Source organism: Esox lucius, chromosome 1 (assembly GCF_011004845.1).
Source record: "Esox lucius isolate fEsoLuc1 chromosome 1, fEsoLuc1.pri, whole genome shotgun sequence".
NCBI classification, from domain to species: Eukaryota; Metazoa; Chordata; class Actinopteri; order Esociformes; family Esocidae; genus Esox; species Esox lucius.
The window spans coordinates 23,298,900-23,316,249 of record NC_047569.1 but is presented as its reverse complement, the minus strand read 5'-3'; the positions used below and the strand labels follow the sequence as shown (position 1 = coordinate 23,316,249).

At 41.3% G+C, this 17,350-nt stretch overlaps 1 protein-coding gene and 1 pseudogene across 2 annotated transcripts; both read left to right on the top strand.

Annotated features, from left to right (window-relative positions):
• Nucleotides 1-3,352: 3,352 nt before the first annotated feature.
• On the top strand, nucleotides 3,353-4,304 carry LOC109615675 (annotated as a pseudogene).
• Nucleotides 4,305-5,291: 987 nt separating this feature from the next.
• On the top strand, nucleotides 5,292-17,156 carry p4ha3 (prolyl 4-hydroxylase, alpha polypeptide III). Of its 2 annotated transcripts, XM_020040414.2 has the most exons (13): nucleotides 5,292-5,683; nucleotides 7,362-7,516; nucleotides 7,662-7,894; nucleotides 9,565-9,714; nucleotides 9,858-9,909; nucleotides 10,348-10,511; nucleotides 10,782-10,958; nucleotides 12,370-12,434; nucleotides 12,910-13,069; nucleotides 13,322-13,384; nucleotides 13,634-13,702; nucleotides 14,660-14,756; nucleotides 15,617-17,156. In XM_020040414.2, exons 1-13 carry the CDS (start codon nucleotides 5,499-5,501, stop codon nucleotides 15,685-15,687), a joined length of 1,641 nt encoding a protein of 546 aa, XP_019895973.1. In that variant the 5' UTR covers nucleotides 5,292-5,498; the 3' UTR covers nucleotides 15,688-17,156. The 2 variants fall into 2 exon arrangements, with proteins under 2 accessions (XP_019895973.1, XP_019895989.1); XM_020040430.2 differs by lacking the exon at nucleotides 15,617-17,156 and having other exon boundaries at nucleotides 14,631-14,714.
• The last annotated feature ends 194 nt before the right edge of the window (nucleotides 17,157-17,350 follow it).

Below are 17,350 nucleotides of genomic sequence, written 5' to 3'. Positions count from 1 at the left end.
CTGGCCTTCTTTACATTAGTTGCATATCTGGAGCATCAGAAATTGTGGGTTTGATGACAGGCTCAAAATGTCCAGAAACAGAGACATGTCTTCTGAAACTCATCAGTCTATTCTTGTTCTGTGAAATGAAGGGTATTCCATGTGAGAAACTGCCAAGACACTAATGATCTCGTACATTGCTGTGCAGTACTCCCTTCACAGAACACCGTAAACTGGTTCTAACCAGAATAGAAAGAGGAGTGGGAGGCCCCCTTGCACAACTGTGCATGAGGACATATACATTGGAGTGTCTAATTTGAGAAACAAGCACCTCACATGTCAGTGAAGAGGCAACTCCAGGATACAGAGTTGCAAAAAAAAAAATCGTCTCAGAATGAACAGTAAAAAGAAAAGATTAAGATGGGCGAAAGAACACATATACTAGACAAAGGAAGATTGGAAAAAAGTGTCACGGACAGACAAATCTAAGTTTGAGGTGTTCGGATCACAAATAAGAATATCCGTGGTGGTGAAGTGGGAGATTTGTACAGGGTAAAAAGGATCTTGAAGAAGGAAGGCTATCACTCCATTTTACAACACAATGCTGTACTGTGTGGACCGCACTTGATTGTTGCCGGTTTTCTCCAACATCAGGACATTGACCCGAAGCACAGCTCCAAACTAGAACTATTTGGGGAAGAAGCAGTCAGCTGGTATTCTCTCTATTATCAAGTGGCCAGCACAGTCACCGGATCTTAACCCTGCTGAACTGTTGTGGGAACAGCTTGAATTCATGGTAAGTGGCAAGTGCCTATGATGCCAATCCAACTTGTGGGTGGTGCTTCAGAAAGCATGGGGTGAAATGTCTTCAGATCACCTCAACAAATTGGCATCATTATTTCTATCCTTTTCAGTGACTATTTCCTAATCATTTTGCTATATTTCCTATTCAAAATAATTTATTGTATGTTTTCATGGAAAATAAGGACATTTCTAAGTTCCACATGTGCGCAAGCTGTAGCAACACTTGGAATCCAAATACAAATCAAAGTACAGCACAATATAATACATGGTAATATTCATTGCAATCCACCATACAAACTAATATGCCAACATAAATATAATAAGTTACTTTTGAGTGATAAATTGTACAATGATTATGGGTTAAAGTGTTTACTGCCAACTTTTATTTGAGACAATTTGCATCCATATTGGGTGAAACATTTCAACATTTTGTACAAATATGCCCACAAAATTAGGTTACCTTGGCAAAGAGATGTGTTCAGGCTGCCGATTCTCATGATATTATGAAATTAGAAGCTTTTTTATACAGAGGCACTGCATTTTATGAATAAGGCATGTATACTATAATTAAACAGGATTAAGGTGAAGGAATTGGAAGAAAAATGGGAAATCATGAAATTACCTGAATTATTAAAATTCACAATCACAATATATCTAAAACAATGTTGACTATTGAGGTGTTGAAATATTACCTTGTCCTGCTTCACATCTTTCTATTAATTGCATTTAGTATAGTTAACATATACAACTGTTTTGAGATGGACTTATATTTGATCATTCTACAATTTGCAGTGGACATAAACTATTTGGCCAAAAGTATGTGGAGAAACTCACAGAGCGGGGCCGCAGAGTGCTGAAGCGCATTCCTACTGGAATTGATAGCGCTTACTGTAAAGTTTGGTAGAGGAGGGATGATGGTCTAGGGCTGTGTTTGGGTGAATGGGCACAAATGCCCAGAGAGATGCTCCAAAATCTTGTGGAATGCCTTCACAGAAGAGTGGCAGCTGTTAAAGCTGCAAAGGAGGGGGCAACTCCATATTAATACCCATGGTTTAGGAATGGGATATCCAATAAGCTCATATACAGTGGGGAGAACAAGTATTTGATACACTGCCGATTTTGCAGGTTTTTCTACTTACAAAGCATGTAGAGGTCTGTAATTTTTATCATAGGTACAATTTAACTGTGAGAGACGGAATCTAAAACAAAAATCCAGAAAATCACATTGTATGATTTTTAAATAATTAATCTGCATTTTATTGCATGACATACATATTTGATCACCTACCAACCAGTAAGAATTCTGGCTCTCACAGACCTGTTAGTTTTTCTTTAAGAAGCCCTCCTGTTCTCCATTCATTACCTGTATTAACTGCACCTGTTTGAACTCGTTACCTGTATAAAAGACACCTGTCCACACACTCAATCAAACAGACTCCAACCTCTCCACAATGGCCAAGACCAGAGAGCTGTGTAAGGACATTAGGGATAAAAGTGTAGACCTGCACAAGGCTGGGATGGGCAACAGGAAAATAGGCAAGCAGCTTGGTGAGAAGGCAACAACTGTTGGTGCAATTATTAGAAAATGTTCAAGATGATGCTCAATCTCCCTCGGTCTGGGGCTCCATGCAAGATCTCACCTCGTGGGGCATCAGTGATCATGAGGAAGGTGAGGGATCAGCCCAGAACTACATGACAGGACCTGGTCAATGACCTGAAGAGAGCTGGGACCACAGTCTCAAAGAAAACCATTAGTAACACACTACGCCGCCATGGATTAAAATTCAGCAGCGCACACAAAGTCCCCCTGCTCAAGCCAGCGCATGTCCAGGCCCATCTGAAGTTTGCCAATGACCATCTGGATGATCCAGAGGAGGAATGGAAGAAGGTCATGTGGTCTGATGAGACAACAATAGAGCTTTTTGGTCTAAACTCCATTCGCTGTGGTTGGAGGAAGAAGAAGGATGAGTACAACCCCAAGAACACCATCCCAACCGTGAAGCATGGAGGTGGAAACATCATTCTTTGGGGATGCTTTTCTGCAAAGGGGACAGGACGACTGCACCGTATTGAGGGGAGGATGGATGGGGCCATGTATCGCGAGATCTTGGCCAACAACCTCTTTGCCTCAGTAAGAGCATGACAATGACCTGAAACACACAGCCAGGGCAACTAAGGAGTTGCTCCGTAAGAAGCATCTCAAGGTCCTGGAGTGGCCCAGCCAGTCTCCAGACCTAAACCCAATAGAACATCTTTGGAGGGAGCTGAAAGTCTGTATTGCCCAGCGACAGCCCCGAAACCTGAAGGATCTGGAGAAGGTCTGTATGGAGGAGTGGGCCAAAATCCCTTCTGCAGTGTGTGCAAACCTGGTCAAGAACTACAGGAAACGTATGATCTCTGTTATTGCAAACAAAGGTTTCTGTACCAAATATTAAGTTCTGTGAAACTACCTTTAGTTAGTTAATTAATGCTAAATCATTTGTCATTATTGTTCTATGTACATTTTAAGTCTTTGTTTTTCTCCAAATTTGATGATATCAGCTTTTCCTGAACTGGGCCATACTGAAAAATGTTGAATTTGACTGACCTTACCAGCAACGTCAACTCAAAAAAAGGTCTAACTCTAATTATCAAGGAGTGTGTGGTGATCTCCATTTTCTGCATCTTCTACTTCCTCGTGGTTATGCTCAACACATTTGCCTTTAACAGACAGTTCCTGGACAATTCCCACTACATCCTGTTTGCCTACATGCTGATCAACGACACCCTGCAGCTCCTCACATCCATCCTCCTCTTATTTTTGTTTGTGGTGAACATAAGGTTTGCCATGGTCTATTGTGCTCCTCTACTCTTCTTTTCTACTTCTACCTTCCTCAACACTCCTCTTATCCTGGCTGCTATGTCCCTTGAACGTTACATGGCCATCATGTACCCATTGGATTGCCCGGCTGCTTGGCGTGCTGATCGCATCTGGATAATCATCTTGAGTCTGTGGCTGGTCAGCTCAATCCTGCCTATCGTAGACTTTTCTCTGGGTGAGCCTCAGCCTGGCATGAATATCTTCTCCACCCCAGTACAGTGCAAAACCACGGTCCTTAATTCATCCCCCATTCAGACACTATTCAAAGTGTCTCTCAACGGACTATTCTTTGCTGTGGTGGCATCCATCATCGTGTTCACCTACATCAGGATCCTCCTGGAGACCAGGAAGATGCGCGCAGACCAGGCATCAGTAGGCAAGGCCATGCATACGGTGGTGCCTCATGGCTTCCAGCTGCTGCTGTGCATGATTGCCTTCACTCAACCGATCACAGAGAGCCTTATTGCTGGTCTGCTGCTGGAGCACATGTCCTTCTTAAACTACTTCTGCTTCATTCTGCTTCCCCCGCTTCCTCAGCCCACTTATTTACGGCCTGAGAGACAGAAGCCTGAGGGGCTACATAAGGGGAGCTATCCTGTGCTGTTCATGCAGACACGTGGTCAGGGTCAGCCCCAGAGCCCCTAAACCCTGGGTAAAATGATGTGGAGCCACTGATCAAATAAATCTTTAACCTTTAAATCGCCTCTATTTGTTTGTAAATTACAACACACCAAACGAGTACAACCTGTCTGGAGAAAATTATGAAGCTTGGTTTTCTAATATATTTTTTAATATGTTTCTATTAAATTTTTAAAGATGTTTCTACTTATAACCACAGTATTTTTAACCAAAGAATACATTATAAAGGGGTAAAGTTAAATGTATAATTTTTTTTGTCTGATAAATAGTGGACACTAGATGTCACTAAAATATCAAACTTGGCAAATGGTGTACATACAGAGCTTCTTGAAGCACAGATAACCTGAGCCAAAACTCTGGATGAATGTACGTGCAAATTCTTTAGCAAAGTAAGATGACTGATATTACAATCATTAATTATTCGATTAATCCTGACAATTCATATATTTTTATTATGAGACCGAATATGCAGCGTGAAATGTAGGGACTGAGTATATTAACGCACGGTAATTAGCTGCTACAATAACTTTGAGCAAATAGTTACTGTACCTACTTGTTTAATTAATCATGCAATTTGCAATAGGTCTTTATTTTGATTTATTAATGAAACCTTCCCTTGATGAAAAATGACGTGGAGTGAAAGCTGATATCTGATCTGTGAGAGGGTGCGTCTCGCGTTAAGTTCAGATCATCGACTTGGATAGACAACGTATATTTACATAATGTCTGTTTGTGAATAAATGGGCAACGCAATTGGGGCACTCAAGATATTGAAGTAGCTATTGAACCCACGAAGTATCCATTTTCTTCTTAATGAGTTCAGTCATTACTTTGTCGCTTCTGATGATCCTATTAAGACATTTGATCCTTCTTTACGCTTGGTGTATTCGGAATAACATTTTCAAGCCCCTCTAAGATGAATAATTATGAATGTCTCCACAGAATGTCCATGCTAAAACGGTTCAAATCCAGGTCGCGTCATCTATCCATCTCTATTGTTAAACTAGCACTTTGCAGAGAGTCACACAGAACTGCGGTACCGAGCGCATCTTTCCTAATGTAAGATACGCTTGATTGGATTTCTAAAAAAAAACTTCCAGATCGTTTTTTAATAGTCTTAGCTATTGATGGATATTTCAGCTGACAAAAACACTAGCTTTATCAGTGGCTACGTTTACATTTTAAAACGTAATTGAAGACATCAAACGCGCGCAAAATGCTATATTATTTCATGTCTATTCACTCAGTCTGTCTTTACATTTTTTTTATTCCATTATCTTCTGGTGAGATGTTTACGTCATTATTGAACGTCAGACAAGCCATCAGTATTGAAAGACAACTTATTGATCTTTTAGAAACTTACATTGAACACGAATCTGAGAGACTTGAAGATATCAAAAGGTGAGTGACGGACAGGTAGATTGTTGTGGTGATGCTTGCGCGGTTCGTCGACTTACTCTTTTCTATTATGTCCTGAGTCAAAAAATGTATAATTGGATATATTTTATTGTAACTTGAGAACTTGAGAATGACACGTTTTTCAAATTTCTTTTGTTTGGTTCCTCAGAAACCATTTAATGCATCGGTCCGTTTGTATTAAACTGCCTACAGCTTACAAATTTCAACTAACTTTGGCCAGTCCTAGGAAAAATTCTAAAGTAATTCGGGTATACTTTAGAGTTTGATTCGAACGTTCAAATCACATTTAAGTTAACATCAAACCATAGGCTATACGGAGTTGAATTTTGGTTTAGGCTATTTGGTTATTGTTGTTTTTGTTAACATACTTCCATTGATTTGACCAAAATATGAATCAGTTTTGGCTTCCAGACGAATGTCCTTAAATCTCTTTTAGAATGATCTGGTACGGAGCATAATTTATGCTTCTTTTAATCATGGCAAGTTTTCTCGTTCCTGAGGCAGCAAAAGCAGCCCCAAAACGTAACACCATCACATTTTTCCAGGTGTTTTGACATGTGCTTTCAATATTGTTTTTGCAACAACAAAAAAAGACTGAGCAGCATGGGTTCAATCAATCAATCAATCAAATGTATTTATAAAGCCCTTTTTACAACAGCAGTTGTCACAAAGTGCTTTACAGAGACACCCCAACAGTAGTGTTGAATTTCAGTGTTGGGTTCAGTTATGTATTACAAATATTGCATTCCAGAGTATTGACCTCATATCAATGGCCAGTCATGGTCTTGGTAGTGTGATGTTTTGAGGATGCTTTGTTATTTCAACATGTGTAACTTGCCATCATAGAAGAATTCAAGAATTCTACTCTCTATCAGAGAATTCTAACATAGGGCATCAAGAATCATTTAAAAAAAATCTATATTGTTTGATCTTGGCATGATGTGTCATCACACACCCATTATGGTTTAGACCAAACCAGACCAATTTCTAATCTTTATGAAAGGCTGGACCCTCCTAAATTACACATATTGTGAATTCTGTTCCCATATCTTCTCTGTCACTAGAAACATCTTTACACCACGTTATGCATAAATAAGAGGAGTACATAAACAGGAGTATTTAGCGAATTAAGGCAATTCTGTACATTGGACTAATCAGACCTATACCACATTGAGATGTTGTGGCACAAATTGAAAGGAGCAGCAAATCTTCAGGAACCTATAATTTAAAGCAGTTCTACATGGAAGCACGGACCTAAATTATTCCACAGCAATGATCAACATCTATAGGAAGTGTTTGGTGGTTGTCAGTGCAGCTAAAGATGGCACCAGCACTTTCTGGGTGCAAGAAGTCTATTGTTTTTTCACAAAGGGAATTTGGGCATGGCACACCGTTTTAATAAATTGTATGCAAGTATATTTTTCTACTGTTTCAACAGTTTGTTCACTCAGGATAAAAATATGCAAAACCTGTGCAAAAAATTCAGAAAGGGAGCCAAACCCACGATTATACTGATTTTGGGGAAAATGTATTTCTGTGGAAACCATCTACATTCTGTATCATCCGCCTACTAGATGGTTGTCTCCCCATCATGGTATCACCTTAACATGATGTCTTTTCATCACACTCATATCACAGAGCCTTACTCTTTCTTCTGCAGGTTTTATGCAAAAGTGTCAGACTTGCACAGTGAGGTGTACAGTGGACCATCTGCTTCTATGGCAAACCCCTTGGTGGCATTCACTCTTATCAAGCGCTTGCAGTCAGAGTGGGTGAATCTGGTCTATAGTAATGAAGCCCAAGAGAACACACAAGGTGGTTTCCATTACAGATTTTTTTTAAACACACATCTTGTTCTAATAGCTGACATCACCTGGGACAGGCATTTTACAAAGGTCCTCTTCTTGTGTCCTGTCATCACCCCTCCCCCATATCCACTCACTTCCTGGTTATTTTTCAGCCCTTAGGTCTGGTTACGAGGAGGTGGAGGAGGAGGAGGGCTACTTTCCCAAACTAGAAGACCTTCAAGGGGCTGCCAAAGGGCTTATGAGGCTTCAGGATGTGTATTCCCTTCAAGTGGGGTCACTCGTGAGAGGTCAATTCAAGAGGATCAACAATGGCAACCTTATTGATATCTACAGTCCAATAATATCTATTCCTCTTTCTGGGGATGATTGCTTCTTGGTTGGGAAGGTAATCCATCAATACCTCATCCATTTAACTGTTTTTACTTCATTCTCCACCCTTTTATTGAAATGTAAACTTGCACACACTTTTGCATTGGTTCAACAATGAAGATCCAAGTATACACTTTTAAAATGGATAGAGAAAAAGGACACACCCTTTTTGGAATCTTCTATGATTTCCTTTTGGCCTAGTCTCACGATGGGGGGCAACCAAATGGGAATCCCTGCTTCCATTGCTGTTTCTGAAGGGTCAGCAGTTCAGCGTGTTCTCAAGAAAGGGAGGGTGGGCATGTAACAGCAGAAGTGCTAGGCTGCTGTCTACCCCGATGAGCATCCCTTACCAGAAGGGCATAAAACACCTTTTTGTTCGGAGTCTGTCATACTCTGTGGTTTGTGTCTAAAGAGGCAGTGAATTCCTTGGCCTGTGTGTCAGGGCTATTCATATCAAGAGAGTAGACTGGAGAGTTCCCTAAGAAGGATAATTCACTCTACATTAGATCTTACTGTTTATGTATCGTGGCAGCTTGTGCATAGGCAGTCACTGTGGGGGAGACTGTGTAAAATACATAATCTGTCTGTTTAGGGAGGTCTTTAAGAATGTAGAGTAGGAGCGTTTGCCTTCACCTGTGTAAACAATAAGATGGTCTGTGAGGGTGTGTAAACAGATTCTCAGTTTGGGGTGTCTGTCTGTGGGGGTGTCATGTTACTATTGTTTGAATAAAATGAAAGCAACCAGCTGGGTTAGTTATAGACTCTGTGTGTATTTCTCACATTTGTGCATACAAAGCTGCAGCCACCATAGACAATCACTGTGCCATATCAATCAATCAGATTAATTTATAAAGCCCTTTTCACATCAGCAGATGTCACAAAGTGCTTTTACAAAACACCCGGCCTTAAACCCCAAGGAGCAAACAGCAGTAGTGTTGAATTTCAGTGGCTAGGAAAAACTCCCTAAGAAGGCAGAAATTTAGGAAGAAACCTAGAGAGGACCCAGGCTCAGAGGGGTGACCAGTCCTCTTCTGGCTGTGGCAGGTGAACATATTAAGAGTACAAATTGTTATAATTAATAAATGCATGTGGGCTGAATCCAGATCGGAAACATGACCAGATGGGACAAGGACAGGGACAGCATGGGGGAGGGGGAGGGGGAGGTGTCAGCAAAGTGGCAGCTGAAATCGTCAGGTATCGTCTTGATCTGCAACCCAACCAGGAGGACTTTGGACAGGGACAGCAACAGGTCTTTCAAGCCAGGTGTGGGCAAGGACCTCATGTCTTCCTAAATTTAAAACGTCAGGAGACAGGGAACATTTTGAAAATGCATTCTTTATATCTACGAGGATTTATAGTGGAGAAGGAGAACTGACCCTACTCCCCCAGCACAATAATATAGCAGCGTCAGACCTTGGGGCTGAGACGGGGGAACAGAAGGGTTAAAATTAAGAGACCACTGCAAATTGAATGCTTCTGTTCCTCACTCAAAACTTTCCTTTTCAACGTTTTTGGAAAGGAAAGAAAAATGTGCAGTGGTCTCTTAATTTTTTCCGGAGCTGTATATACTGTATCATGGTATGGGTGCACAACTGTTTTGGTAAAGGATGTGTCTAAGTGTTTAATGTTAAACTATTTCATGCAAACCTCTTGTGGTGGTCGGCGGTGGCGCCGGTGGTATTGTAGGTGGCCTATGAGCAGGAGGACTACTACCACTCAGTACAGTGGCTGGAGGAATCTGTACGTCTTTTCAGAGGGGCCGGCGGAGAATGGAGCCCGGAGAATGAGGGAACCCTGGAAGATGCTCTAGATCACCTGGCCTTCTCTCACTTCAAGGTGTCTTTCAAAATAATTGCCATTTGGATCTTATAGTCAATATGAATCCGATGTTGAATACGATTGTCTTTCAAGTAGGCCTACTGGTTGAAGAGAATATCTGTGCCAAGAGGGTGTGATTCTTTAAAAAATATGTGTTTCAGACAGGAAACGTCTCCTATGCTCTAAGTCTCTCTCAGGAGTTGTTGAACTATGGTAAGTAAGCCTGTCTAGTACAAACGTCCCACTACTGTGCCTTGGTTTGGTCCAGCAGCCTCTAATATAAATAATACTATGTACTCCTGTGAGGTGGGTTGGACTTGGAGCGTGTCCCACGCTGCACTCAGACTACTCCTTCCACTGCACTACCCCATCCAGTAAACAAAATACAGAAGGAGTGGGACTGCTCCAGTTCTTTACAAAAACATCCCACCCCTGTCAAACAGTTCACAGAGACAACCTGGTCAACATCTGCTGATGTCCCCATGTAGCTGAACATTAAAGCATGGTGTACTTAATCTGCATAATGTATTTACTGTGAAATGACCAAGACAATTTCTGTACTACTTGATTTTAACCAAATGGACGCTGTGACTTCTTTCTTCAAACTTACAGTAATATCTTAATGGTAACACAATTGTTCCCTTCCTGTAGATCCAATGAACAGGAGAGTTTCGAAGAATATAGAAATGTATGAGAGACTGCTTGTTGAATATCCACCTTTACCGAGTGCACACACTGAATTGAAGAGGCCAAAAACAACCTATTTACGGACCAGGAACACCTATGAGAGACTCTGTCAGACACAGGGAACTCAGGTAGATCAATTCAGCTGTTTATGTTGGAAGTGCACCAAAACACAACACAAATCATTACTCTCTTCAGACATGATCACTTTTGACTCAGCTGCCCCATTGTGAGGAAATCAGTTGTGGTTTTCAATGAAAGTTCGTAGATTTGGCAGTGTTGGGCTTGCAGAGAGAAAAAAGGTTTTAAATACAAGTTTGAGGATGAAAAGAAAGTACAGCTGTTTTTGTTCCATATTTCGGCTATCATAATGGACTTCAGATGCCCTCTTCTTTTCACAGCCGCGTCATTATGAAAACCCCCGGCTCTTCTGTGACTATTTTACCAATGACAGTCCCGGGCTGCTGCTCCAGCCAATCAGGCGCGAGGTGCTGAGCCTGCAGCCGTACGTTGTCCTGTACCACAGATTCATCAGTGACTCAGAGGCCAAGAGCATCCAGGACGTTGCCCAGACAGGGGTGAGTGTTTACTGCCATGGCTCTGTCTCAAACAGCACACCATATCTTGCATTGTTCTGGAGGTGTTCACTTTATAGGCATATATCGCAATTCTGAACACAGGAAAGACAACACTCTTTTACTCAGGAGGGACCACTAGATTCCATTGGGATACCCTCGATTCCTATGTCTTTTACTATATTCACATTCCTAGCCCATTGCAAAATATGTCTACATTTCTTATAGTGTTACCTAATAAAGAGACTGCTGTGCGGTTTGATTCATTTAGCACAACTAAAGGCTTACTGTTTGAAGTGCATTACTTTGCGGAGAAGCATACATACCACCTACCTATTATCTGTGTACATTTTATGACTCCAGTAATGATTGTGCCAGAGAGGGTCTCTACACTGTTAGTTTTGGCTCTGCTGGTACAACGTATTTTTGTGAAAACTTTCCTAGCGGTCTGGCACATTAGGCTACACAAGATGCAATTTTTTTACCCAAGTGAATTGTACCATTTTGTTTAATAGGCAGGCAAGGATAGGAATGTCATGATATAGTCATCTTTTTATTCTCACCTTTGTAATCTCCCAAGGGTTTTAGAAAGTCCTAGCTCTGTTCTGTGACCTGAATGCTAAAATTACAAAATGGGAACGGAAACTCTGCTGACCTCATCATTGAGAGAGATGTCATCTTTAGAGTGCTCTCGCTGACTCACATATTATAACAAGCTGTGGGAACCCAAATAATCTCCAATAGCTTGTGTGTGGTTTTGGCAGCAGTAGGATTTCCACCTTTTCATCAGATGGAAGTTTCAACCGAATTTCAACTTATTTAATCAGGATTGGACCGAGCTCTGTAGCCTGGTGCGCTCCAGCGGTCCACTAAGTCCTCCACCTCCAGGGCTTATGTACTGATGTAGAATGGGCTCAAATAGCCCACTGCTCTTTTAGCAAAACACTCTCCTCTATCTTTCCTCACTATCTAACAAAGCATAAAAGGCCTGAAAATATATCTTAAAAAGTGTATAATACATTTTGGACAACGTTTGGGTTGGTTGATCAAAAACAGACCAGGAGTATTAGTCATTTGTAGCCTGAAGCATAGCAGGACTCAGATAATGTAGACATATTTACTGTATATCAAGCATGACTCCAGGCGTTTAGAATTAGCTGTCTAGTCTAAAGTATTTGGAGATGGGGTAGATAGAAATGCCAGTCAAGTATTTCCTCCAGAAACCGCCTCATCGGAAAATTGCAGTTGTTGCCAGTTGTTGAATATTGAAACGTTGTTCTTGTTATTTATGGTGTTCCCTTCTCTATCCATACATCATTCATTTTTCTCTTGCATATTTCAGACTGATTCTAGACTGTTACTTCTGCATACAGGCCTTTAGTATTCACAGTTTTCCTTCCTTTTCTGCCATTAGTTAAGGAGATCTGTGGTGGCGTCAGGAGAGAAACAGGCCACTGCAGAGTATCGCATCAGCAAAAGGTACAAACCAACTATGAGAAACATCTCACCTTTACATTTCTAACTGACTCTGAAAACAATAATAAAGCTTAACCCTTCCCTTTGTGTAATGACTTCACGTGTATCTACCTATCTAAATATATTTCCGTATCCCTCATTTGGCCCTTAAAATATGAAACATGATTGTGTGACATTAGGAAACAAAAGTAAATATTTATGTTCATCAACTGATCAAATGGTCTATAGCCAACTATCTTTCTCAGTTGAACAGTCATTAATCTATCTTAATCCAATCAGCCTTCTGACATCAAGCAGTTGCCGTACAAACTGGCTAAAACTGGCAGCTGTGTCGACCCCATCTATGGTGATTGGTTCAGGGCTCTGCATTGTAAGTGAATGAGGCCATCTGTTGGAAGACCGTGGGCACACATTGCTTAGGTCAAGTTCAAGTCAAGACGGTTACATTGTAATTGACCAGCTTGGGTTTATTTTTCAGTGCATGGCTGAAGGAGACGGCACACCCTATAATTGGGAGGCTGGATCAGCGAATCACCATGCTCACAGGTCTCAATGTGCAGCCTCCCTATGCAGAGTACCTCCAGGTGGTGAACTATGGGATTGGAGGACACTATGAACCCCATTTTGACCATGCAACGGTTAGTGTATTTCACTCTCTTTGGAGCAGTAGATAAACTTGATATTTACTAAATTAATAAACCCTTCAAGATGGAAGCTGCACTTGGTGAAATGGTCACTTCTGTTTGCAATTTAACAAAATCTACAAACTCCTCCAAATAGTTTGTGTCAATCTGAGTGTTCTATATAGGAAGAAAGGGTGCCATTTGAAATGTAACCTTTATTGACAAAGGACATTATATTCCTGATGAGTATTTTCTACATATAACCAGTCAGCCTCAAGCCCCCTGTTTAGGCTCAACACTGGGAATCGAGTGGCAACCTTCATGATATATGTAAGTTCCTCATTGGTTTTTGTTGAAATAGAAGAATATGCAAGTTCATCATCTCATTTGTGGAAATAGATTATAAACTGAATCCATCTACATAATTCAGTGTTTTTCCTGAGATATCTTCTATTTTAGTGTCAACATTCCAGCTAAGTTGGGTCTGGAAAAGGTCTGCTTGTGACCTTGGACCTTTTTTTATGACATGTGCACACAGTGCCTAGACCCACACAGTGACAATTCTGTCATCCCCCACAGCTCAGCTCAGTGGACGCAGGTGGATCCACAGCCTTCATCCATGCTAACTTCAGTGTTCCTGTTGTGGAGGTACAGTACATGCACTGTGCACACGTTATCTGCCTGCTAACCTAAGGCTAATTCAAAAACAGAGCACTATGTAGGGATTTAAGTGCCATTTAAGATATTACCACAGGTTTGCTTGCTGACGTGTGTACAGTTTTCAAGCCAGAACATGTACGTTCACTCTGTAAGCCCTTCACTCTGTGCAGCTGTCCAAACAACACCAAGGATCGTATGAGATTCCTTCCTCTGAAAAGTCCCATCATATAAAGTGCTGATGTTTTCAGTTATCTGCCATTAGGGGTCTTATGACAGTGGTGGGGTTGTGGTGCGGAGAGGAGCCGCTGGTCCTCCATCATAATGGGCACAATATTGTACACTGCATTTGACCTGGGCTAAAGGAGTGTGCACTATATGACCTTTATTTTTTATTTACCAACTGTTTATACAGGTAGTCAACTGAGACATAAGTCTCATTTACAACTGTGTCCTAGATTCAGTACAAAGAACACAAAAATACACACACAATAGTTTCAAGAGACAATTTCAACACACAAATACCCATGAGGAAAAACAGTTACATCAATCATTATACAGGCCACCAATTATCCCTTTAAAATGCTTCATAAATAAATATCATCTTCTTACATTGAAAGATGCCCAGTAATAGTGTGCGTATGGTACACATCCAGACTGTTTGGTTTAATGAATGAGAATCTTTTGAATAGTCACAGGGCCTCACTGGCTCAATCTGGCTTTTACTGAGGCTTCTCTTCTTACCACCTCCCAAGTGTTATTGAGTTATTCTCTCATTGTTCTCCCTTTTTTCACATCCAAATTAAAGGTATTATACTTGGAATTCAGTTTTGCACAATTATTCTGATGCGGTTTTTAATGTGCTATACAATATTTGGTTTGAAGGGAAGAACAATTGTTTTCTTTTCACTGTTTTTAGTGACACATTTCCAATGACTCATGTTCCAGAATGCTGCCCTCTTCTGGTGGAACCTCCATAAGAATGGACAAGGAGATGGGGACACCCTGCATGCTGGCTGCCCTGTCCTTGTTGGGGACAAATGGGGTAAGAGGCATTTCTGGGACTTCTTTGCTGGGCACCAGTGTGGTAAAAAGCAGAAGAGCCTTTGAGGAAAACTTGTTCTGATCTTCCACTCTCCTGAATCCATTGGGAGTTGTGGTGAGACACGGTCATAGATACAATTGAATGAAGAAGCTTGAAAACAAGTATAAAGATATTAATATAAATATGCTATAAAATTCCAACAAATTATATAAAACCATCTACAGTGAAAAGAGTTAAATGGAGTCTAAGAAATCAACTTTTATTTAGTTATCATTGAAGTGTCACACATTTTGAAATAATCCCATTATATGTCTGTGGACCAGTAGACCTTTCTGTCATTTGTAAGTAACAGCAGGAGCCCAGGGCCACATCTGTAATATATTACAAAGATACAGTTAGGGACGGTGTACAGAAGAGGTCAGGCACTGAGCACTTCTCTGGGATTTTAAACATGCAGGTCTCCATTCCACATAAATAAACTTGTCTTGGACACTGCAGTCAGGGAAAGGGCTATTATTAGTAATTACTTGAAAGTTGTTCATTTGAGAGAAATGTTTTGAGTGGCAAAGAGTATATTTGCATTTTTACTAATTTTATATGAGCATAGGGCTACATTTCCTATTATTGGATCTAGACAAGACCTCTAATGATGACCTGATTCCTATAGTATTGACGCAGTATTGATGGAAATCAACCACCTATAAAAACGTTGTCTGCACCTTTACATGTTTAAATATGTAGGTAAAAAATAGCTTTTCATTTGACTTATTTTTACACACTAGTATATAGAATGAAATGTTTGCCTTCCCGCTCTGTGGACATCCACTGTTAAAACACTTTCTCTGTTGTCTATGGCGCAGTGGCTAACAAGTGGATCCATGAGTATGGCCAGGAGTTCCAGAGACGCTGCAGCCCCAATCCGGAGGAGTGACAGGGGAGAAAGCTGCAGCTGGGACCGCTTGGAGTACAAGAGCCAGCCTCCACAATGGAGCCGCACACACCGCGCAGTTAGAGAGAGGGAGGGGGGGAGCAAGAGGAGTCATGGAGGGCATGATCAAGAGCGAGGGACTGGGGGAGGGGAAGGCAGACAAGGAGCAGTCTGCATCTACGATTGGACCTCCAGGCCCAAGGGAATCGGGAGCACGGACACTGCTGGAGGGGGGCTGCAATGGCGGAGGCTGAGTTGGTTTTGGGAAGGAGGTGGGCTTTTGGCAGTCAGCCCCAAAAGCAGAACAGCCTTTTGCTCCTATTCCCCAGTAAGTCCCTGCAGTAGTAATAGAGAGAGAGAGAGAGAGAGCCTCTAACCTCACACACTGGGCTGGTTTCAGTTAACTTTGCTAGGCTGTTTGCCTCCACTGTCAGTTTGTTTGAGAAAAAAACCCTATAAGGCAGCCTTTTGAAAACTGATGCACTGAATCTGGCAGGATACTCCTCACTCATGGACTGTTATCATTAGCACAGTACTGATCTTTATCAGGACATTTTGTTTCAGTATTCTATATCTGTATCCCATTCACACCTGAAGAATGTAGTTAAGAGTTGCATTGGGATTCAGAGAAATACGTTTATCGTGACTCTTGCATTCATTCTCAGTCCAGGAAACCAAAGAGGATGAGGTAGTCATCTTTCCGATGAGGACATTTGGTGTTTTCTCCATTACTCATCTACTTGTAGCAAGTTGGGTGGTGTGAGTCAAACCTCTTTAGCTTTCTTACACCACCACATGGATCTTTCATTTGTCATGGACTGGAACCCGTCTACAAATCCTGGATGTCTACTATAGCTGCATACCACCCATACTAAATATGCGCCTGTATGTAGGTCAGAACTCATTTGAAAATGAAATGCCTGCCAGCTTTCACACCTAGTGTGAGGAGAGGCTGAGCAGTGAAATGTGCTGTAGGAGCTGGAGGCTCCAAGGGGCTTCTCTGGGAGTATCTTTGGGCAAGCTGCTGCCTTTTGAGTGACAGGGAGTGTTCAGACCGGGAGAAAGATTCAACAGGAATAATGTCTCTGCCTGGCGGGATATAAGGACGTTTTTCCTCCAATGCACAACCCCCCTCCAACCCTCCCCTTTTTAGACACTCAGCCCATATACTACAGGAATGCTGCACGCTGCCAGCTGCATTCCTAAACAGTAGACCCTGATTGTTACCCCTTGAAGTGGATGGACAGACAGCCCCTGTTTCAAATACATCATGGATGGATGTTATGCCTTTGTAGTTTCTGCAGCCATGATAATTAGAATTCTCAAGCATGTTTTTAAAATAAAGATTTTTTTTGAAGGCCTGTTGTTCAGTTGTTGACCTTAAATCAAGCAATGGCTGCAAATAAATTGTTATAAAGCAGGTGTTTTGAATTCTAAATGCTGATAGGATGAAAGTTGTGGTATACAGTGGGGAGAACAAGTATTTGATACACTGCCGATTTTGCAGGTTTTCCTACTTACAAAGCATGGAGAGGTCTGTAATTTTTATCATAGGTACACTTCAATTGTGAGAGACGGAATCTAAAACAAAAATCCAGAAAATCACACTATGATATTTAAATAATTAATTTGCATTTTATTGCATGAGAAGTATTTGATCACCTAC